At 39.8% G+C, this 25,261-nt stretch overlaps 1 protein-coding gene across 1 annotated transcript; it reads right to left on the bottom strand.

The window, feature by feature from the left end:
* Window positions 1-1,434: 1,434 nt before the first annotated feature.
* LOC127415648 (kinesin-like protein KIF3C) lies at window positions 1,435-21,012 on the bottom strand. Its single transcript, XM_051654448.1, has 8 exons — window positions 19,275-21,012; window positions 13,224-13,325; window positions 12,299-12,421; window positions 5,702-5,820; window positions 5,296-5,412; window positions 4,884-4,992; window positions 4,560-4,726; window positions 1,435-2,624 (listed from the first exon to the last, which is right to left on the bottom strand). The coding sequence occupies exons 1-8, from the start codon at window positions 20,694-20,696 to the stop codon at window positions 2,510-2,512; spliced, it is 2,274 nt and encodes a 757-aa protein (XP_051510408.1). The 5' UTR covers window positions 20,697-21,012; the 3' UTR covers window positions 1,435-2,509.
* Between the last annotated feature and the right edge of the window lie 4,249 nt (window positions 21,013-25,261).

Raw genomic sequence — 25,261 nt, 5'->3', positions numbered from 1 at the left:
TGCAGATCCTCTCAAGATCTGTCAGGTTGGATGGGAACCCTCGGTGGACAGCCATTTTCAGGTCTCTCCAGAGATGTTCGATTGGGTTTAAGTCTGGGCTCTGCCCGGGCCACTCTAGGACATTCACAGAGTTGTCCCTAAGCCACTCTTGTGTTGTCTTGGCTGTGTGCTTAGGGTCACTGTCCTGTTTGAAGGTGAACCTTTGGCCCAGTCTGAGGTCCTGAGCACTCTGGACTAGGTTTTCATTAAGGATATCTCTGTATTTTGCTGTGTTCAGCTTTCCTTCAACCCTGACCAGTCCCCCAGTCCCTGCCGCTGAAAAACACCCCCACAGCATGATGCTACCAGCACCATGCTTCACCGTTGGGATGGTTTTGCGCTGGTGATGAGCAGTGTCAAGTTTCCTCCATACATGACACTTGGAATTGAGACCAAACAGTTCAATCTTCATTTCATCAGACCAGAGAATCTTATTTCTCACAGTCTGAGAGTCCTTTAGGTGCTTTTTTGCAAATTCCAAGCGGGCTTTCATGTGTCTTGCACTGAGGAGAGACTTCCATCTGGCCACTCTGCCATAAAGCCCAGATCGGTGGAGTGCTGCAGTGATGGTTGTCCTTCTGCAAGTTTCTCCCATCTCCATACATGATCTCTGGAGCTCAGCCAGAGTGACCATCGGGTTCTTGGTCACCTCTCTTACCAAGGTCCTTCTCCCACGATTACTCAGTTTTGCCGGGCGGCCAGCTCTAGGAAGAGTCATAGTTGTTCCAAACGTCTTCCCTTTTTTTTTGTGGATTTTCTCCCCTTTTCTCCCCAATTTGGAATGCCCAATTCCCAATACGCTGTAAGTTCTCGTGGTGGCGTGGTGACTCGCCTCGATCCAGGTGGCAGAGGATGTTGTCTCCACATCTGAGACCATCAATCCGTGCATCTTATCACGTGGTTTGTTGAGTGCGTTATCGCAGAGACCTAGCGCGTGTGGAGGCTTCACGCTATCTCCGCAGCATCCACGCACAACTCACCACGTGCCCCACCGAGAGCGAGAACCACATTATAGCGACCACGAGGAGGTTAACCCAACGTGACTCTACCCACCCTAGCAACCGGGCCAACTGTTTGCTTAGGGAGCCTGACTGGAGTCACTCAGCATGCCCTGGATTTGAACTTGCGACTCCAGGAGTGGTCCAAACATCTTCCATTTAAGAATTATGTCCAATCAATTGAATTTGCCACAGGTGGACTCCAATCAAATTGTAAAAACTTCTCAAAGATGATCGAGAGAATTGGGATGCATCTGAGCTAAATTTCAACTGTCATAGCAAAGGGTCTGAATACATGTGTCAATGTGATATTTCAGTTTTGTCTTTTTAATAAATTTGCAAAGTTATCAAAAATCTGTTTTTTGCTTTGTCATTATGGGGTATGGAGTGTAGAATGATATGAAAAAATAATAATTTAAAGCATTTTAGCATAAGGCTACAACTTAACAATATGTGAATTTTTTATAGTAAAAATTATAATCTTTACTAGTACAAAGCATATAGCTTATTTGTGTATTTGTAATTTCAACTAGTAAGAAATTAATTATAGATTTCTATAATTATGAGATATCTGTAATTGTGTTTTGAACAGGAGTGAATGATACAGTAATTGTGAAATTCTACTAATGAAAATATAATTACAGATATCAAAAGGGATGTGTTTTACAAGAATGTATATTTTAGCGAGGAACTGTCATTTTTTATATCAAGAATTAATGATTTTTCTAGTACAAATGTAATTACTGATATAAATGATGAGGTCCATTGGATGTCAAAAATTGACATTTTAACTGGTGAAAATTGAATTGTTGAAATCTATAATTCATATCCTGCACATGATTAAATGTTGAAACAGCATGCAATATTGTAGTGCTATCAAAACATTGCTCTGTTTGTTTGATCATCACGACCAGCCCAACACAGCAACATTGGCTCAACCAATGGCATGAGTTTAGGGCAGGACTTTCTGTTTGAAAACATTCACTATTTTTGCAATTCTGTTTGGTGCCACAAGTGTTGCAAAAATAACACACTTCACCTTTAAATAGTCTCAGGTCTCCAGCGTGGTGAGATTATTCAGTGCTGTCGAGTCTTTTGATGGCAGTTATCAAAGTCTGTTCAGGTCAATATTGTCCTGAGTGTCAGTTGAGCAGAGAGCAAGAGAAAGAGAGAGAGAGAAAGGGTGAATATTTTTTGTCATTGTTTGATTGGTCTTGATGAGCTGGAATGGGTCCGTGTTAAGTCTGGAGAGACTCCGATCTGGAGAGTGAAAACATGTTCTCTCTCGCGTTCACAGGTTTTGAGGACTTTACCTAAAGACTTAGTTTGATTGCTCCAATCATTCTGTATAGGAGTAACTGGTTAATGGTGATGGAGCAATTTGTCTGACCATCATCTTCCTCAGTATATGCTGCTTTTCGTGACTTGTTGTTTATCCCTTGCAGGGGCGATGTAATGGTACTTCCAGTACTTCATTCATGGGCTGTTGCCATGGCAATGTTTTGGGGGTGTGGCAAGCTAATGGACCCTGAGGATGCCAGAGAGAGGGCGGAGCTTGAGGAGGAAATGACTTGCGAAGACTGGCACCTGCATATGGAACACAAGTGATGTCAATATCCTCAGATCAACACGGTTCATCACATGCATGCTACCATCAACGGAAGGGGCAGAGTTACCTGGCTATATTGCTGGTCTGACAAAACAACTGTAAATAATGAGGAATGTACTGTAGCAACTAGCGAAACTTCACAAATGTAAGCTGAATGCTTAACCATCACCCCACGCTGTGTGCATTATGTACGTTATTTAAGATACAAGTGTTGAACTGAGGTTGGCTAATGCACTAAAACTAGCGGCAACACAATCGCATATGTTTGAAACGTCACTTCCGGCAGCTGTTAAACGGCGAATGCGTCCGTGTAGTAAACAACCATTAAGTGTTCCATCTGGGACAATACAACACTTTAAAATTCATTCACTACATGGCTGAGTGCATAGTGTATATTGTAAGTGCATACAGTGCATTCATAAAGTATTCACACCCCTTCATTTTTTTCCCACATTTTGTTATGTTGTAGCCTTATGCTAAAATGCTTTAAATTATTTATTTTTTTCACATCAATCTACACTCCATACCCCATAACGACAAAGCAAAAACCAGATTTTTGATAACTTTGCAAATGTATTAAAAAAAAAAAAAAAAAAATCACATTGACATAAGTATTAAGACTTAGTTGAAGCACCTTTGGCAGCGATTACAGCCTCAAGTATTTTTGGGTATGACGCGACAAGCTTTGTACACCTGGATTTAGGGATTTTCTGCCATTCTTCTCTGCAGATCCTCTCAAGCTCTGTCAGGTTGGACGGGGACCATCGGTGGACAGCCATTTTCAGGTCTCTCCAAAGATGTTCGATTGGGTTTAAGTCCGGGCTCTGCCTGGGCCACTCAAGCACATTCACAGAGTTGTCCCTAAGCCACTCTTGTGTTGTCTTGGCTGTGTGCTTAGGGTCATTGTCCTGCTGGAAGGTGAATCCTCAGCCCAGTCTGAGGTCCTGAGTGATCCTTGCGCAGGTGATGAGCGGTGCCTGGTATCCTCCAGAGGAAAAGGCCAAACAGTTTAATCTTTGTTTCATCAGACCAGAGAATCTTGTTTCTCACAGTCTGAGAGTCCTTTAGGTGCTTTTTTGCAAATTCCAAGCAGGTTTTCATGTGTCTTGCACTGAGGAGAGGATTCCATCTGGCCACTCTGCCATAAAGTACAGATCGGTGGAGTGTTGTAGTGATGGTTGTCCTCCTGCAAGATTCTCCAATCTCCACACATGATCTCCGGAGCTCAACCAGAGTGACCATCGGGTTCTTGGTCACCTCTTACGAAGGCCATTCTCCCCCAACTGCTCAGTTTTGTCGGGCGGCCAGCCCAAGGAAGAGTCCTGGTTGTTCCAAACTTCTTCCATTTAAGAACTATGGAGGCCACTGTGCTCTTGAACCTTCAATGCAGCCGAAATTTTTAGTAGCCTTCCTCAGATCTGTGCCTCGACACAACCCTGACTCTGAGCTCTGCAGGCAGTTCCTTTGACCTCATAGCTTGGTTTTTGCTCAGCTGTGAGACCTTATATAGACAGGTGTGTACCTTTCCACATCATGTCAAATCAATTGAATTTGCCACAGGTGGACTCCAATCAAGTGTCAAAGATGATCCAGAGAAATGGGATGCACCTGAGCTAAATTTCAAGTGTCATAGCAAAGGATCTGAATACTTATGTCAATGTGACATTTCAGTTTTTTCTTTTTAATAAATTTGCAAAGTTATAAAAAATCTTGTTTTTGCTTTGTCATTATGGGGTATGGAGTTGTTTTTTTTAAAGCATTTTAGCATAAGGCTGCAACATAAAAAAATGTGAAAAAAATGAAGGGGTCTGAATACTTTATGAATGCACTGTATATATATATATATAATGCATCATTTGGGACACAGCTTTTGTCTTGTGTACATTTTGTTTTATGTTCTCAGTCATACTAACCATGAGTGAGATTTTTTGACCCGTCCGGATGCTGATTTCTCTCTGTAGGTGTCATTGTCCAACAGAACATCCCGAGACAGTTCTGTCTGTGACCCGGACTTTGGGGAGTCCAGTTGAAACACGACAGGGGGAGTCATGTCCAGTTCCAGAACCATTATATTCTCAGCCTGCGGGAGGACACAAGAGACAAAAAGCACAAGCATCATCACAATTGATCTCGTTACACTACACGTCATGCTGCTCTAGTACATAAACATCCACTGGCTATTTTGCACTTTTTCTGCCTACTTTTCCATATCTCTCTCTCTTCGTCCATAAACATACCCTGTATCTGGAATGTGCTCCCATTGCTATGGCAACTCTGGCGTGCTGGCTGATTGGTCGCTTGTATCCCACAGCGGAAGTGGGTCTTCTCTTCATCTGCGTGAATTTACTGTGTCAACACAGACAACAGACATATTCAAACAAGAACAGCAACTTCTGTTCATTCTGTCCAGTAATTCACAAAATCACTGATGTTAAAGCATGCTCTCAGTTAGAAAAAGTAGCATGGTGATACCATGTTTTTTTTAACACTACCATGATGGTAAGAGCATGGTATTCTTTGACTATTCCATGGTACATGAATATGATAATTATTCAGTATCATGGTATCCTGCATATTAAAGTCCCACAGACCACAGTATTATCATCTGATAGTGCATTAGTGCACATGCAAAGGTCAAAGTTTACTCACTTCTCTGCCGGGACGAGAGGCTGAAACCTCCACTGATCCTCCTCAGTGTCAAACTGAAGTCTGTTCATGATTTTATTCTTTTCTTCAGGAGGGATAAAGTTCTCTATTATCAGATATCTGCTCAACAGTCCAAAAACACACAAATACTATATATCATAAACAATTCATGAGTATGTGTGTGTGTGTGTGTGTGTGTGTGTGTGTGTGTGTGTGTGTGTGATGTTTTCTGTACTTAGCTATAGTTTGGGCACAAAAGTGTCCTGAGAGAAGTTAGCTAAATTTGACAAAACCTGCCTTTGTGGATGTCCTCGAAAGTCAAAATGATTAATAATTAAAGGAACTAATGTTTTTATTCTAACAAAACAAAGGTTCTCTTTAAGACGTACTGTTAGATCTCAAGACTCACTTAAATTTGAGTTCTCGGGTAAGTTCGTTCTGAGATTGTTCCAGTTCCTGTCTGCTTCTGACATGTTCATCATTCACATCCTGAATATCAGCCTTTAGAGACTGCAGCTTCGCATACAACTACAGAGAAAACCACATGATTATTCATCCATCCATTCTCCTTTTCATCCAGCCATCCATCATACAACTATCCATTTTCCATTCATTTATCCATTATCCATTGTTCTATTCACCCATCTGTAAATTCATCCATTTATTATTTATCATCCATCAATAAATCATTTATTTATCCATCAATTTATCCATTCATCTTTGAATCTATTCAGCCATCCATCCATCCATCCATCCATCAATAAATCGTCCATTAATCTATTCATCCATCAATAAAGTCTCTCCATCCATCTATTTTCTATTCATCTATACATCCATCCATCATTCTATTCATTGATCCATCAATCTATTCATCATTTCATCAATAAATCACTCATTCATCCATCCATTTATCTATTCATTCTTGCTTCCATCCACCCATCAATAAATCATCCATTCTTCCATCAATCTATTTATAATTTCATCAATAAATAATTATTTCATCCATCTGTCAATCCATCTATCCTTCGATTCATCCATCCATCCATCCATCCATCCATCCATCCATCATTTTATCAATAAACCATTCATTCATCCATTTTTCTATACATTCTTCTATTCACCCATCCATTTCTACATTCATACATTCTTCAGTTTATCCATGCATCCATCCATCAAAAAATCATCCATCCATCCTTCTAGTCATACATCCATCCACCAACCATCCATCCATCAATAATCATCAATTCCATCTATCCATCAATAAATCAACACACATTCTTAGGATCATCCATCCATTCATCATTTCATCAATAAATCATTCATACTTACATTATTCTATTCATTCTTCCATCCATTCATTCTTATATTCATTCATCCATCCATCCATCAATAAATAATCCATTCAACACTAATTTTTCCATCCATCTGTCCATCCATTCTTCAATTCATCCATCCATCAATAAATCACCCATCCATCCATTCTTACATTCGTCACACCATCCATCCATCCATCTGTCACGGTTTTTTGAGGAAGGACCCAAGATGCAGGAATGGCAATAATGGAGTTTTATTGAAAAAAGTAAACAAAACAACTTACAAAAAAAACACTCACGATGGAGTACAAAATAAAACAAGATAACAATAAAACTGAAAACAAACCGACTGGGAGAAACTGGATACACAGGAACAAACACAAAACAAACCAACTGGGGGTAACTGGAATACACAGGAACAACACAACTTGACTGGGAACAAAACACAATGATCTGGCAGGGAAGATGAGACAAAGCAGAGAATAAATAGAGGAAAGGGAGATAGGATACAGGTGCTGCCACTAATCTCGAGCAGCGCAAATCAGCGCTGCCATGGCAATGCTGATTGCGCTGCTGAGCAGCACCAGTGAGAAACACAAGGCAGAGAAAGAAACAAAAGCACATGGGACAACCTGAGAGATGGGCGGAGGAAATTATCACAATCCTGCCAACACAAGAATAAAACAAGACCGAAGAGGCAGGATCATGATACCATCCATCTATTTGTCATTTAATCAGTTAATCATTAATTCATTCCATTCTTCTATTCATCCTTCCACCCATCTATCAATTGATTCGTCCATCTATTCTTCAATTAATTCATTCATCATCCATCCTTCCATCCACCCATCTTTTAATTTTTCTATTCATTCATCCATCCATCCATGTGTCACAGTCCTGTCACCTTGTCAGGTTGGGTTTTTATCTGACGGGACAGTGACATCATCATTCCCTATCTGTCTTGTGTTTTTCCTGTACGTTCTTTGTGTGAGCGCACGAGTCCAGTTGTAAGTTACTGCCGTGCGCACTTCAGTCTGTCTTGTTCGTGTCCAGGGCATGGTGTCTGGATTCTGACTTCCTGTCTGGTTCAGTTTTGGTCTGTGTCGGGATCTGGACACTCATGCTCCAGGTTCTATTTTTTTTGCTCCAAGTGTGTTGACGTTTTCTCCCTCATGTGTTTCAGGTGCCACTGACACGCAGAATCAGCGTTTCCATGGGAACCCTGATTGTTTCCATGGGAACGCTGGTCATGCCAACTTTCAGCTGGCAAGCGGCACCTGTTCCTTGTTTGTTCCTGCCAATTTTAATCCTATCGTGGAGCATGGCCAGCGCTGAATCAGCTGCTCAGTGGGAGAGCAAGATAAGGGGCAGCCGGAGACAACAGTTTGGTAGAGAGTGAGACACACGTGGACATGTTGCATGTGTGTCTGTTTATGTTTGTTTAAGTTAATTGTTTAAGTTCATATATGCATTAAAAGTTTATGTTGACTATTCAGCCGGTTCCCGCCTCCTTGCCCGTCCCTATACTGTTACAGTTGTGCTGAAACCCGGGAGGGAGGAGGGATGCGCTGTGGCGAGCAAGTTCTTCTCTCTCTCTCCTCTCTCTCTATCTCTGCGTGTCTCCGCTGACACTTTCCCTCTCCCCACGCCTCCCCTCGTCTCTCCCCCAGGTTCAAAAGAGGCGGGTGGACCACCGGCTGACAGAACGGCCAGAAGGGCAGCATCTTCCCTCCAGAGATGGGGGAGGAGTTAGTCAGACCGGTGGCACCCCGGCCTGAATCAGGCGGGGGAGGAGTGTGACGAGGAGGAGGGCATGGCCAGGCCATGATGGAGCACGGCCGGCGCTGAATCAGCTGATCAGCGGGAGAGCGAAATAAGGGGCAGCCGGAGACACCGGTTCAGGAGAGAGAGAGACATATGCAGCCCTATTGCATGTGTGTCTGTTTATGTTTGATTAAGTTCATTGTTTAAGTTCATTTATGCATTAAAAGTTTATGTTGATTGTTCAGCCAGTTCCTGTCTCCTCCTTGCACGTCCCTATATTGTTACACATTACAGTAAGCTGTTTGATGTGAAGTAACTTACCTCACTCTCTCTGCCTAGTTGGTCCTGTCTCGTGTATCTGTTTGGTTATATTAGCATTTGACATTTGCTCTAGGGAGCTTACACACTTTTGCTTCACTATGATCAAGGACTGAGTCCATCAAAAGATTAAAGTCCTCCCAATATTATATCATGAGGGGTGCCAGCGGTTGGCAACATCCTTTCAAGATCTATAAAAAAGCCCTGATCATCAGCGTTAGGTGTGTAAATACTAGCCAAAATCAACCTTTGCCCCTGAATTTCTGCTAAAACATTAATGACTCTTCCTAATTTATCTTTAATCTGTTTGAGACATTTGAATTGTAGATGTTTACTTATCAGTGTAATGACTCCCCTGCTGTTACTTGAGCCAGTACTAAAGAAAACATGTCCACCCCATATCTTTCCAAATTTTTGGGAATTATATGTTTCTTGAAGAAACACTATATCATATTTCTTAAATTTAAGAAAAGAAATAACCTTCCTTCTTTTATGGGGTGCCCCAACCCATTCACATTCCATGTGGACAGAGACAATCCACTCATATTAACATTTGACATTTTGACATATTAGAAAAAATAGATTGTGTGTCAAAAATCAATTTATAACGACCACATTCAAACATTAGTGCAACAATCAAACCCTGAACTTCCCCCCGAACAAAAAACACAGCGCCAACCGGCATCCATCCCTCTAAACTCAAACAGTCCATGTATGCCTACGAGAGTCCCCGCGACAACTTTGCCGTAGGATTGCTCAAGCCTGGGGCTTCTATACAAATTTTGTGAGACAGAATTACACAACAGAAAATAATAATAATAATAACTCCAGCCAATAGGAGGCATTAGCACAAAGAACGTGTAGATTCATCCACATAACTGCTCCAAAGGTGTGTTCCTCCACAAAACAAACTCCAGCCGCTAGGCAGAACAAGCACAAAAAGCGCTAGCGGATTAGCATCTAATTCCCTCTCCAATGACTCAAGATAATTGATCCTTTCTCAGCATCCGACACTCTTGTAACCATCTCAGTGAATTTTGTCTTCATGGCAGTGATCGATCGACGTATTACAGCAAGATCCTCCAAGTCAGCAATGACCTTCGCCAGCATTGCTGACATGTTTAGCAGTTGATGCTGAATCTCTCTGGTGATTTCACTGTCCTGTCACCTTGTCAGGTCGGGTTTTTGTCTGACGGGACTGTGACACCATAGTTCCCTGTCTGTCTTGTGTTTTTCGTGTACGTTCTTTGTGTGAGCGCATGGGTCCGGTTGTGAGTTATCGCCGTGCACTCTTCTGTCAGTCTTGTTCGTGTCTGGGGCATGGTGTCTAGATCCTGACTTCCTGTCTGGTTCGGTTTTGGTCTGTGTTGGGATCTGGACACTCAAGCTCCATGTTCTGTTTGTTTTGTTCCAAGTGTGTTGACGTTTTCTCCCTCATGTGTTTCAGGTGCTGCTGGCATGCGGAATCAGTGGAACCCTGATTGTTTCCATGGGAACGCTGATCATGCCAACTTTCAGCTCGTGAGCGGCACCTGTTCCTTGTTTGTTCCTGCCTATTTTAATCCTCTTGTGTGGGGCCTGGGTAGCTCAGCAAGTAAAGACGCTGACTACCACAATTAGAGTCGCAAATTTGAATCCAAGGCATGCTGAGTGAATCCAGTCAGGCTTCTTAAGCAACCAATTGGCCCTGTTGCTAGGGTGGGTAGAGTCATGTTGGGCTAACCTCCTTGTGGTCACCATAATGTGGTTCTCGCTCTCGGTGGGGCACATGGTGAGTTGTGCGTGGATGCCACGGAGAATAGCCTGAAGCCTCCACACGTGCTAGGTCTCTGCGGTAACGCGTTCAACAAGCCACTTGATAAGATGCGTGGAAGCAACTGAGATTCGTACTCTGCCACCCGGATTGAGGTGAGTCACTACGCCACCACGAGTACTTAGTGCGCATTGGAAATTGGGCATTTCAAATTGGGGAGAAAAGGGGAGAAAAAAAATTAAATAAAACAATCCCCTAGTGTGTCATTTCCTTTGCTGGTTTGTTGAATGTCATTCAGTATTGTTGAATGTAGTCTGTAATGATCGTTGGATGTTATCATTATAGTAAACTGTTTGATGTGAAGTAACTTACCTCACTCTCTCTGCCTAGTTCCTCCTGTCTCGTGTATCTGTTTGGTTGCCTTCCAGTTAGCTGCGTGTCAGCTGATCTTCCACGGAGGATTCCTTGTCTCTGCCCACATGCCAGGAGTGTGCGAGCGGCACACACTACTAATCAGCAGAGGATTCCTCGTGGATCTGCAACTCGCCTGTGGGCGCGCTCTTCACGGAGTATTCCTCATGTTTTGCTGAACTTATTATTTATTGTCAATAAATCCTTTGAACTGTTCCTCTGCAATTGGGTCTATTTGTCTCGCTCTCACTCTGAGACACCATCAATCTATTTAAACATCCATCTCCCAACAAATCATCCATCCATCTATTCTTCTATTCATCCATCCATCCATCCATCCATCCATTCTTCTATTCATCCATCCATTCTTCAATTCATTTATCCATCCATTGAACCATTCAGTCTTCTATTCATTCATCCATCAATCTATTCAAACATCCATCCATCAATTAATCATCCATCCATCCTTTCTATTATCCATCCATCAATCTTTTAATGTCCAATTTTACACAGCAAAATTAGGTAAGGTGAAAGCTCAGGAAGGGAGTATGTAAAGGTCAAGGGTCAGAGGGAACAGAGAGGTCAGACCAGGTGCAGGACTAGCAGGCTATTGATGGTGTTCAATTTCACACGCCTAAGGTCAGTTATTCAGAACCTGACAGGAAGTGATTCTGACAGGAAGTTACATGCTGTTAAATGTAGGAACAGTGTTGAAATAAGAGAACAAAATTTTAGCTCACTTCTGTCTAATTTGTCTAACAGCATCTGCTAATGAGAATAAAGCTGAAGCTAAATCAATTCTAGACAGATGGGTTATCAAAGATTTAGAAGAGCATTACATCATCAGGAAGGAGACAGGCATTTGGTGGTTAGCATGCCAGCTGTAGCCATGTGGATTAGTGAAGATTGGCTAGAATTTGTTGTAGCTGCTATGAAAGCATTTGTGTTTTGCTTTGTGTAACCCAAACTGGCGTTTAGCATTAGCCTTAGCGACCGAGCAAGTGTAAAACAAACTGACCTTTTTGTACTGATAAAAGGTTTTTCACAGGGAGGTGGGATTCAGGGGTATTCCAGGGGGTCAAAAGTCAAGGGCCCAGGGTTAAAGGGAAGAAAGTTAATAGAGGAGTTAGGGAACTCAGTACTGTTGTATTTAGATTTAGATTTATATATTGCTGACTCTTTATTCAGTATTTGCTAAAGGGTGTATGATCTCGCTCAAATAAGACTCAACAAATGTTCATGGGGGTTCATGAATCGAGTTCCAAATAAAAAGAGCAATACAACCAATGGCAGATGGGGGAGGGTTTGGGAAACCTGTTTGAAAACAATTGTTATTTTTTACAATTCCATTTGGTGACGCTACTGCCACAGAATTAAAGGTTTAATATATAAACTATCATCTCCTTTTGTGTTTTGTAGGTTAAGGGTTGTACTGAAAACATCTCACCTTTTTAAGTTTCTTGGTCTTCGCCTCCACTTCCTGTTGCAAAGAGGAGAACGTTTCTCTGAGTTCTACTGTTTCTTCATCCTGGACCAACATCTGTTGCTGCATCTCTCTCTCTCTACGTGTCTACACATACACATACACATACACATACACATCAGAGTTAGGGGAGACCAGGGGCTAGTTGTTACATGGGGAAGTTGTCACAAGGCCTATATCTCAGAATAGCATCTAGTATCTCAGGTTTTTATGTTTGCTTTGAACACCTAGTTCTTAAATTAAAATGTTTTTTGAATTCTACCCTCCTAAGTACATTTTCACTATCATCATATTTTCATTATAGCTCTGGGGTAAACAAGTGAACATAATTAAACCACACTGACATGTTGTATGGCAAGGGTCAACTATATTATACCGAAAGTTTTATATTTGTTCTTAGGACTAAGGTATTTTTCAAGATAGTCAGGTCAGGGCATGTTGTCACATTTTTATCAGGGTGGATTGTCACCCTATTTTGATATTTTCGTATGTTACCTTTTCCATTTTTTGTTGTTTTATGGATTGTTTTGTGACTCTTAACTGTTTTTACATTTAAAATGTAGCTGAAAAGCCTATAATAGTCTGTTTAATGCAGGCGAAGATTTAAAGAGAGACGCAGATTTTGTTCACATTAAACTTACACCACTGGTTTAATGGTAAGCCCCTCTACTGGGGCAAGTTGTCACAAGTGGTCATAGTGAGTTAAATGAACCATATCTTTTTTTCTGGGCAATAACAATGTAAATATTCAATAATATTTTTTGTTGCCAAGACTTAAAGGTATGTGGCTATGCAGAAATTGACTTTCATAAATAAACCTCCCTCGAGATATATGGAGTTTCTATGGTTAAACAATCTAGTGATGTAAATCTGAGTGTTTATGGTTTACCTGTTCAGCGATCTCATGTCTTTTCAGTTCCAGCATCTTCTGTTGTTCATTAGTGTGATCAATGATGTTTTTCCCACCAACCAGCAGCTTGCTTTCCATTGCCTACAGTAGCAACCATGAGAAACCATTAACATCAGCTCCAGATCACATGCGGACTTTCCAAAGTTGTGTTTGGATAATTCCTATATAAGAACCAACCTTCCTAAATGTATGGTCAAACATGCAAAAAACAACTAACAATTTATCTTAAACAGAACATACTACAGACTGCTGTTAACTTATATAAAGTTAGATATAATAAATACAGTCTAACCCAAACCCTACTCCTACATTTTATGTATCTATTCATTTTATTTATGAATTCAATTTTTTTTTCCAATTAAAAACATCCCTTTGAGTCAACGTTTTAAACTGGACACAAAAACGCTCACATGCACATCTCCACACACAGGCTGTACACACATCTATTCCTGTCATGATAGATGTTTCCATGGCATGTTGAATATAATTTCTCTCTTTTTGTCCTCCTCGTTCCTGTGGTCAGGACTGGTAGTACAGAGCTCTCTTTGTGGACAGAAGCAGCTCTTGGGTTTAGTGACACACAAAGAATATTTTCAAAGGGCTGGAACAAAGAATGAACCCAGGAATACAGCTGACCCGAAAGACCCATCAAAAAGAGGGGGAGAAATACACTGAGAATGAATTGTGCCCTCTGATGGCATCATTTATTTGTGCACACTGTCTGTGTCAATTGCTAGAAGCAATTTTCACTGTGTTATTCCCAGTTTGATCTCATTAAAATGTTTGCAAAATGACATTATGTGTCCACTGTGTGGCGCTAAAAGCGAGTTAAATGTTCTCCCAAACACGAGTTATTAAAGGTTAATGCTCAATCGAGTTTTAAATTAACAAAACCAACTTCCCACACCAAACCTAAAATCTAAACCTAACCAGTAGTGTCATAAAAAGCAAATGTGAGATGAAAAACACAATGACTGAAGTAACCACTTTCATGGGGCTTTAATTTCACTTTCGGTTCATAAGTACAATACTCTATCAGAGCTAATTTGATCGCACTTCAAAAAGCTTGTAAATGTAGTTAGCTATGTCATGCAAACATTAAAGGTGCACTCAGGCCTTGTTCAGACTGCCACTAAAAATCCGATTTTTTCCATATCCAGATTGTATCCAGATGAGTTTTTGTAGTCTGGACAGCAAAAAAAACCACATGAAATCTGATTTTTCCGAATCTGATTCAAACCAAATTGGGAGGTGGTTTCAAATGCAATTTAAATCTGATTTTTTCAGATGCGTCTCAGTCCGGACGATCTGGCTGCTCAAATCGGATTTCAAATGGGCTTTTGCATCACTCTTAACGTCGGTGACTGCAGCACGGAACATCACAATATTTACCAGTCTCCTCCGTCGCTGAGTTTTGCACCGCGACTGGACAGGGTGCTTATTTGGAGAGCGAGATGATGCACCTCCATTTTTCCCGCATCTGTTTTGAAAGCATCGTTACGTGGGTACGCCTACATCTTTACCAAAGCAACCCATGCAGATAGGTTGGTTATGTCTGAACGCGCAAATCTGATTTGATCATTTGCAATTAATAGTGCAGACAGTCTGCCTGAAAAGATATGATTTGAGAAAAAATCTGATTTGCCTGCAGTCTGAACATAGCCTCAGTAACTTTTTGCTTGTGTCATTTTGGACTTACAGTGACACCTAGTGGTGTGGATGCAGCATAATTCAAAATCAATAGTTTTCAGTTACAGATGCCATTGTAGAAATTCACTATTCACACATTAATCCAGTGCCCAATAACAAGATGGTTACTGAGATTAAGTGAGTAGTAATCAGCTGGTCATGTGATTCTAAAATGGCAGCCCCCATGAGGGTGCCCCTGCCCCATGTAGAATAAAACAGCTTTTATAAGGTTTCTGATATGATTAGAGTCCTCATCTCGTGTGAGCGGTCATGATTTTAAACATATGTTTCAAAATTACAATTCATTTCTTTAAAAGTAAACTTTTTTTATTGGGGAAACAATGACTGAGTGCACCTTTAAAATGTAAAAGTTATGCGCTATAATACAAGTGTTTCTATGTCATAAGATAGCAATGTGTGAGGAACAGGGCGAAAAGTAAGTGTTTATAAACTGATAGCCTGCCATTTTACTCGTGATTTGTGTGAAAGAGAATAAAAGTCGTTGTTGTAGCATCTGTAGTTTTCATTTCACCAGGAAACTGCAGCGATATGTACAAAATATACAAAGTATAGTAATGGGATTCTATGAGACCAGGTTGATTTCAGTGCATTTAGTGCATTTTTAAAATTGATTGCGAGTGGTGTGTGAATAAGATGAAGGGTTTTTCGCTTTAAAGTGAGTTCATAACATCCAAAATATCCTACAGAAACTTTCACTGTCAGCAAGTCTCAAAACAGATCGCCCATCACGGGAACCTGACAGCCTCAGAGACAAAATTCAAAGTCATTTCTCACTCTCGGGATGGAATGGGAGGAGATGAACGGGAAGAGAGGAGGAAGATGCACAAAAACCAGTCAGAGAAACACAGAGATGGAAAGAGAGAATCAAAGAGCGTTTCGTCCCCAGGGATGAAACCAAAACCGTCCTGCCTATCTATAATGGGCTGCGTCTCTGACACTCACTGCATTAATGTACAGCCACACACACATGCGTGAGTAATGTATAGACTAGACTACTCCCCTTTGGGTGATTAGATCATTCCTCATCATCCACACCCCGTGCCAGAAGAGAGATGCTAAATATCAGGGACATAAACTAGATTGTAAATATTTAAAATACAAAATATTGAGAAAAAAGCAAACTATGCTGTTTGTATAATAATACATTTGTAATAGGGGTGTCAAGGTGAAAGTGAATATACAGAACACATTTTTTTTTTTTAAATAGAAAAAAGCTGTCAGGGGGTTTGCTTCGTATTCACACACACACACACACACACACACACACACACACACACACACACACACACATGCATGCAGCAGTGGAGATGCTCTCTTTAATGGAGACCTTTCAATCCAGACCCCCCACACTCTGGTCGCCATAGCAACAGAGCTCAGTCTGGGTCATTATGTGTTCAAACAAGTGAGGAATTCATTGGCTGGGAGCTCCAAAGGGAAGCTCCGCCCTCCAGCGCATAGACGCTGACTCATCAATATTTCAGCAAAGCATGCTGGGAGAAGGCCAATGACTGATGTTTACTGTCAGCACACGTTCAGACTACCGTGCTGTTTAATGCATACTGCACAGTATTTTCTGTATACTGCCAACTTTTGCTTAAAAATAGCATGCAAAACAGTAAAATTCATTTTTCAGACATCTCATCATTATTCCAGAAGGATCCAATGTTGCTATTTTCTTTCCATCCTTCCAGCCCAATGTCTCTTTTATGTTGAGACAATGGGCTGGAATGTATGCACAATTTTACACCTATTATGCTTAAAGAAATACTCCGGGTTCAATACAAGTTAAGCTCATTCGACAGCATTTGTGGCATAATGCTGATTACAACAAAAATGTATTTCTACTCGTCCCTCCTTTTCTTTTAAACAAGCAAAAATCGAGGTTACAGTGAGGCACTTACAATGGAAGTGGATGGGGACAATGGTTGGAGGGTTTAAAAGCAGAAATGAGAAGATTGTAATTTGATAAAAGTACATTAATTCTCCTGTTAAAACTGTATTATTTGAGCTGTAAAGTTGTTTAAATTGTCATTTTTACAGTCATCTAGTGTTTGTTGTCATTACGTCATCATGGCAACAAAGTTGTAAAATTGGGTATAACTTTACACAATAAAGGTTAGTAAGTGATTGCTCCAAGCCCATTCTGTCCATGACTATGCCTTTAAACTCCTCTGACCTAAGAGTGAAGAAGCATAGCCTACTGCTCACTATATACTGAACAGTATACATTGAATAACACCAACTATCTTTTAACATCATATGTGGGTTTGTATGTGCATATTGTGTAAAAAGTCGATCTGGTCCTTTCAAATAATGTGTCAAGAAGGAGACTGACCATAATTGCAGCATAATTGACATGTGACATCGCTTCCAGTTCATTCATCCCACTGGAATCGGAAGGTGTACTCTACTGGTCAACTTGATCAATTAACTGTAATCAATGACTTTACACCAGCTAGTGTGAGGAAACTCTGCCTGACAACTGACTTTTGATTGGCTTAATGATGGTTGAGAAAAACGGAGAGCACAGATTGTTTCTCATGGTTGGTTGACCGCACCGTGTTTTCATCCATCTGAGCTGTCAACTTAAATTAGCCAAAATCAGTCTGTTATCTGAAACTTTTACAACGTGTTATGTAACACACTTATCTCTAATTTAACCATACATCCCACAGAGATCACTTTAAACTGACAACATTAAAAAGTCCAAATGTCTGTTCTGTATAAAGCAGCTGCTGTTCTGTGTAAATATAAAAGGATTGTAGGTGGTAATATCACCCTCTGAAGATCAACAAACGCTATTGTTCAAACACATTGTGTATGAGGGTGGAGGAATTCTCTCTGTCGTCATGGATACGCTCTGATGTGACACCACGGATCAAAGCACATGGAGATTCACATGAATTCTGTCGCCACTATATTCTCTCAGAGAATCAAACTGCTTGTTTGTTTGACCTCTTTCTGATTTGGCACTATCATTTAATCAATTAACGCTGACTGTATTTCCCTTTTGGTGTATGAGGAAGTGGGTGCACTGATTCTAAATTTAATGCAACGGAAGTCTGTCAGCCTGTCTGTCTCTCAATCAATCAATCTATCTATCTATCTGTCTGTCTGTCTATATATTTCTGTCTATCTATCTCTGTCTGTCTGTCTATGTCTGTCTATCTATGTCTGTCTGTCTCTCTATCTATCTTTCTGTCTATCTATCTATCTATCTATCTATCACTCTTTATTTTCTTTCTTTCTATCTATCTATCTATCTATTTCTGTCTGTCTATCTATCTATGCCTGTCTTTATCTGTCTGTTTGTCTGCCTATATATTTCTGTCTATCTATCTCTGTCTGTCTATGTCTGTCTATCTATGTCTGTCTGTCTGTCTGTCTATCTATCTAACTGTCTGTCTCTCTATCTATCTATCTTTCTGTCTGTCTATCTATTTCTATCTGTCTATCTATCTATCTATCTATGTCTGTCTTTATCTGTCTGTCTGTCTGTCTGACTCTCTATCTATCTATCTATCTATCTATCTATCTATCTATCTATCTATGTCTGTCTTTATCTGTCTGTCTGTCTGCCTATCTATCTATCTGTCTGCCAGTCTGTCTGTCTTTGTCACTGCAGAAAACTAGTTCTTAATGAGTTTTAATTAGTCATTTTGAGTAAAAATATTTATAAACCCAAACAGGATACATTTACTTCAGAGTTAACACTGTACAAGATATTAAGACTTGTTTTAAGTATAAATAAGTGAAAATTAGATGTGGCTGTCCAGTAAGACAAAACACACTTATTTTAGAGATACATTCTCTGAAAACTGATCTAACTCTTATGCTATTTTCCTTGCTTTTCAAGTAAATTTTTCTTGTTTTAAGGATTTAGATATTTTACTGGAAAACAAGACAAAAATACTTGGTAAGGATATGTGACCTGCTCCATCCAGTCACTTTGACCCCAAAACACATTTTGAGTTTCATGCACTTAAGTGAAGTCTCATCTTTCTAACTATATAATTATTGTTTCTACTCTAAACCGCTGTGAAGATGTTATCATTTAAATGTTGGCTGATATAATAACTTAAATGCTTCCCATTTTACTTTAGTGCATAAAACTCAAAATTTTGAGTTTGTGAATTATGAATAGTTATTTCTATTTTGTAATTCACAAAACCTTCTAATCTCAGATCTGGCCTTAGGAAGTGTAAACAGCATTATAAAAAGAGCTTTTTTGTAAAATATGAATTAAACTCATTACCTGAAGCAACCACAATCATAGATCCAAACACACACAAACACAAGCACTCCACGACCACCACACACCTTGAACTTGGCTGTAAGGAGGTCGGTGGCCTCCTGCTCCTTCTTCAGATACCTCATCATCCTCTCTTTCTCCTCCAGGAGTCTCTGTTTCTCCTCGGCCACCAGAGAATGGTCATCTTTGATCGCCTCCTTCTCTCTCTCCAGCTTCTCCTGCTGCTCCTTCATGTACTCCTGTCCTTCCTTCTCCAAGCTTTCCTCCTCATCTTCATCCTCCACCTCCTCGTCCTCCTCTACCTCTTCCTCACCCCCTTCACCAATCTTCCTTAGTCTTCTGCTTCTTCTCTTTCTCCTGGTGAGTATGCCCCGTTTATCCAACTGCGCTTTGAGCCGGGCAATCTCCTCCTGGAACTCTCTCAGAAGGGCGTCTTTGGGGTCTTCGTTGACGCGTGGCTTGTTTTTGATGTTCTTGGCACGGTTGGCGTAGCGCAGGGTGGTCAGAGTCTCCTCGTAATTGTATGAGGCCGGACCCAACGTGGCCACCATGATGGTTTTGGCGTTCCCTCCCAGAGAATCCTGAAGCAACCGTGTGAGTTTGGAATCACGGTAGGGTACATGAGAACTTCGTCCATCCACCAGGGCGGAAATGACGTTTCCTAGAGCCGATAAGGATAGGTTGATCTTGGTGGCCTCCTTGAGACGTTCACCTTGGACACCTGTTTTGGTTTGCCTCTCGCTGCCAGCCAGGTCCACCAGGTTGAGCTTGCCCACTCGGATGTGGTTCTGGCCATCTGGACCGAGCTGGCTGCACTCCACCGTGATGATGAAGATGGCATGCGATCTAGAGCTGTGCTCGTTCATGTTGGTGAAGCCAACAGATCGGGTCTGGTTCCCCACATTCATGACATGCTCGATCTCCTTGACGTTCTTGGTGACGAAGGAGGACAGATCTTTGATGTAGACCCCTGAGTCTGCGCTCTCCTTCAGCTCCAGCTTCTTGCTGTGGTCTTTGGTGAGCAGGTCCCGGATCTCCTCCTGGTAGATCTCCAGATACGAGGCCCGCACGAGGTACTGCTGGTTCTGAGAGCGCGAGATGTGCGTGAAGATGTGCTCGAACGAGTTCGGGATGATGCCGCGGCGCTCTGCGTCCAGCCACTGGCCCTGCATGGTGTACGTCTTCCCGGTGCCCGTCTGTCCGTACGCGAAGATGGTGCCGTTAAAGCCGCGCAGAACCGAGTCGATGAGCGGTCGGACGGTTTCGTCGTACAAATCACTCTGTTTGGAGCAAGCATCGTAAACCGCGTCAAACGTGAAGGTCTTGAGCAGTTCACCCGGACCCGCCTTGGGGTTCCGCAGGGTCACCTGGCCCAATTTCACATCCATCTCCACGATATCGTCATAACCCGACGATTCTTCTTTACGGTTCAGCGGGCGACACCGAACTACCACCTTCACAGTCTCGCCGTTCTTTGATTTCATCGACATCTTGATTCCTTCCGTATGAATGTATATCAATGCGCGCAGGTTCTTCACCGTTATATCAGCTGTCAGATGATACTAGCATCAGCTCCCGGTTACCGAGCGCATAATGTCAGTCCCGGGGAAAATCTCTGCTGTCTCCGCAAAAGAAATCAAGGACAACCCCGGTTCCGTCATGAACTCGTATGAACGAAGGCATATATTCAAAAATATCACCGATTTTCGTTGAAGACCGCAAATATGCAAGCGCGTCTATGAGAGATTCACGCACATCAGCCGCGCTTCACTGCAGCCCTGCCCAAACACACACACACACACACACACACACACACACACACACGCACGCACTAGCACACACACACACGGCCGTCTGCATCATTGCGGAAGACCCCGGTGGTGTTTGGGATTTGGAGTTAAATGGCTTATTAAGAACAAATATATTTGGAAAATTATCAGATCAGTGGTGTCTGTTAAAATTGTTCATTACATATATACATTTATTCTAATAATAATAATAATAATAATAATAAACATATAAAATATTTCCTAAGTTGATTCTATATTTTAAAATGTACAAAAACTGTTAGAAATGATCTAACCATTCATTCTTTATTTTATCATTATTAATAATATAATTATTATCAATTATTAATATACTATTATTAATATAATAGCCTAATAATAAACATATATTCAAAGGTGTGTCTAAAATGTACAAAAATATAATAATAATATAATTATTAATAACAGTATAATTATTCATCATTAATATAGTATTACTAAAAAACAAACAAAAATAATAATACATTTATCAGCCTAATAATTAACACCCACACACACATATATATATATATATATATATACTTTATATATATTCACAAGGAGAGCCTATATTTAAAAAAAATACTCAAATTGTTTAAAAATGTGATAACAACAATAATAATAATTATTTATATTATTAATATTAATAATACTATTAGCATTGTTGTTAATATTAATAATAATTATATTATTATTATCAACAATATAATTATTAATTATTGATGTAATTATTATTATTATTATTTTCATAATTATTTTATTACTATTACTAATAAAAATAGCCTAATAATAAACATATATTAAAATGTTTCATTTGGAGAGTCTATATTGTCAAATTTACAAAAACTGTTGAAAAATATGCATGCAAACATATCAAGATTTGGTAAATTTAAGTTGAAGGTTACTGGTCAGGTCAGATTGAGTTTGCATTCCAACATTAAACACAATATACAATGCAGTGCAATACAGAATGCAAAATACAACACAGGGCAACACAATAAAGTTCAATATACAATGCAAGGGAAATTGGGGAATAGGGTTTCAAGAGGGGAAACTGGGGCTTGTTTTTAAGTTAATGTCTGTATGCAAACATACATACATACATACAAAAGAGCTATTGACAAATTACTTATTCTTTTTCTTATTTGTAAGTCACTTGGGATAAAAACCTTAATAACTAAATGTTAATGTAAATTGAACACTGACCATTAGAAGTTGTAACAATAATGGAAATCTGCTGTCTGAGACTGATTTGAGAAGAATAGCTTTTATATTCAAACAGCAATGCCACCTTACCAGATAGTCAGGTGTTTCGATCTTTGTAGTAATTAATATAGTAGGCACATGTTGTTTATATTTTTATTTGTCTATCTTTGTGTCTCTATTACAGATTCCTCTTCTTCTTCTTTCTTTGTTTTTTTTTTTTTTTTTGTCCTCTGGGTAGGTTTAGGTAAATGTATGTCCATGGCACCATCTTGTGGATTTCTCTAATATTATATGGCCAGTGGAGGCTCTAGTTTGTGTTCTCATTAATGATTTTATTCAGTATGTTTAATCAAATTCACTGGATAGGAACCTACATAGAGGATCTTTAGACTAATTCTACAAACCTGAGTGACATTTAGGTCCCTGACACCAGAATATGACCAGACTGGCTCATGGTTTTGTGCCTTTGCCAAGATAAGAATGGTTCAATCTGAAAAATTATGGCAGACCCCTAAAAATCAAGTCGACATCAAATGAAAAAGTACCTGTTAATAATGCACAAGATATCTAACACAATTAACACTCTCATAGAATATATTTTACATAATAGACCAGTCCTTATGTTAGTATACAGCTCTATACAGTACTGTATACTGTCACAGTAGATTTTAATATACATTTTAAAGGCACTGGTTTCTTAATTTTCAGTGTTTTCAGAACTTCTTTTATTTTTATCACCATTAAATCTGCTTCTAATTATATACAGATGCAACAACACTCACCTGTTTGTCAGTCCGGAGCATCGAACCCAGTCTGTCCTGTAGTGTTCTGCCCTGGATTTGGAGTTTTCCCCTTTGGAGAAGTTTTTGTATGTTTTGTTTCTTTGAATATTTAATAAAAGCCCATTCTTCACACTGATTACCAAAAATCGATATCTGACAGTGACGACAGTATCCCCATAATTACAGTCAAAGAATGTTATGAAATGCAACAAATATTAGATAAAAATAGAAGAATTTACTGTGGTGCCATTTTTGCCCCACATATTTTACTGTAAAAATTTGGGGCATTTGTGTCTCATTCAGTGGCACATTTGCCTCTCATTATTTCCTTACTGCACATGATTTTATAAGAGAAAATACTTCTTTGAGCGTTTATGTGTTTCTAATGTCAGATGATAAATGGTCACTTATATCCTGCCTTTATGGCCATTAACAAACATTAAAAGATTGACTTTGATTCTGCTCAATACATTTTATTTGTATACTTTTGCCATGCACATAGCGCCTTGAAATGTTGTGACTCAAATTTTGAATGACATCTGGAGAATTTAATGGAACCAGATGTTCAATTCCACAGTGACCCACATAGCAGTGGATTCATTTACAAGCCTCTGCTGAGTGTGTATGTGTGTTAACTAGTTAATTCCCAGTCAAGGGTTGAGAAGAATCCTTAGAGAAAGAGAGAAACCGAGGAACAACTTTTTGTTCTTTTTCTCACCTGTTATGAGAAGAATGCACTAAAACAAACTGTCATAAAGAAAGATAAACGCAGAATCTGATATTCCAGATCAACTCATGCAACATTGAGTTGGTTGATTTGGATTGAGCTCTATGAGTGATTCATGAGAGATATGAACAAATAAAACCTCCAGCAATTGTGAGCCATGCTCCTCTGAGTCATAGCAGGTTTCTGCATGTTTATAGCTGCACTCAGAGAACATGTTGCCCAATGAGTTATAAACAATAGCCAGATTCTTCAAACCTCACAGGACATGATAGGGCTCATTCCAAAAGGAGTTTCCTTACAGTCTGTGGTCTGTATTTATTTTTTTTATTTTCTTTTAAGGATAAAAAGGAATAGTTCACCCAAAAATGAAAATTCTCTCATCATTTACTCCCCCTTATGCCACCCCAGATGTGTATGACTTTCTGTCTTCTGCAGAACACAAAGATTTTTAGAAGAATATCTCAGCTCTGTAGGTCCATACAATGCAAGTGAATTGTGGCCAGAACTTTGAAGCTCAAAAAAGCACATAAAGGCAGCATAAAACTAATCCACAAGACTCCAGTGGTTAAATCCATTTCTTCAGAAGTGATATGATAGTTGTGGGTGAGAAACAGATCAATAATTAATTCCTTTTTTACTCTCCATTTTCAAACAGCCCTCCTAAGCGCTCGTCATCCTAAGAGTTCTTCTTTTGTTTTTGGCGATTCACATTATTTGTGCATATCGCCACCTACTGGGCAGGGAGGAGAATTTATAGGAAAAAATAACTTATATATTGTCAGTATGTTTCTCACCCACACCTATCATATGAAGACATGGATTTAACCACTGGAGTCTTATAAATTACTTTTATGTGCCTTTATGTGCTTTTTGGAGCTTGAAAGTTTAGGTCACCATTCACTTGCATTGTGAGGACCTACAGAGATGAGATAGTCTTCTAAAAATCTTAATTTGTGTTCTGCAGAAGAAAGAAAGTCACACACATCTGGGGAGGCATGAGGGTGAGTAAATGAGAGAGAATTTTTATTTTTGGATTAACTATTCCTTTAATGGTGTTACCATGTTTTGGGGCATGGCACCATGGTAATTTGAACACAATTGTGGTAATAACAAAGAAGCAGAGGTGTATAGTAGCGAAGTACAAATACTTTGTTACTGTACTTAAGTAAATTTTTTTATATATATATTTGTACTTTACTTGAGTATAAATATTTCTTTGGACTTTTACTTTCACTTCACTACATTTTGAAGAGAAAATTGATACTTTTACTCCAATAAATTTCTCCAGACCCGTTCGTTAATTTTGCGACTGAACACAGCAAAAAAAAAAAAAAAAAAAAAACAGCTGTACCTGCAAAAATGCATGCAGATCAGCGATAGTGATGTGTGATTCGTTGAAAGAATCATTTGAGTCGAATCTTTTCAATTTGATTCCTTTGAACTGAACAAAAAGATTCAAAAAGCGGTCTGAATAATTCGTTTTGCGAATAACGAATCTGAATCAGAATCACAAACAAAGCGCGCGCCCTATTACG

Source organism: Myxocyprinus asiaticus, chromosome 25 (genome assembly GCF_019703515.2).
Source record: "Myxocyprinus asiaticus isolate MX2 ecotype Aquarium Trade chromosome 25, UBuf_Myxa_2, whole genome shotgun sequence".
NCBI classification, from domain to species: domain Eukaryota; kingdom Metazoa; phylum Chordata; class Actinopteri; order Cypriniformes; family Catostomidae; genus Myxocyprinus; species Myxocyprinus asiaticus.
This window is presented reverse-complemented; position numbering and strand designations above follow the sequence as displayed.

Coding starts and splice junctions, on each gene's coding strand:
- LOC127415648 (XM_051654448.1), bottom strand. CDS start 20,696: ATGTCGATGAAATCAAAGAACGGCGAGACTGTGAAGGTGGTAGTTCGG. Junction 5,821..12,298: donor AGACCAAGAAACTTAAAAAG/GTGAGATGTTTT, acceptor TTTTCTCTGTAG/TTGTATGCGAAGCTGCAGTC. Junction 4,993..5,295: donor CCTCTCGTCCCGGCAGAGAA/GTGAGTAAACTT, acceptor GTGTTGACACAG/TAAATTCACGCAGATGAAGA.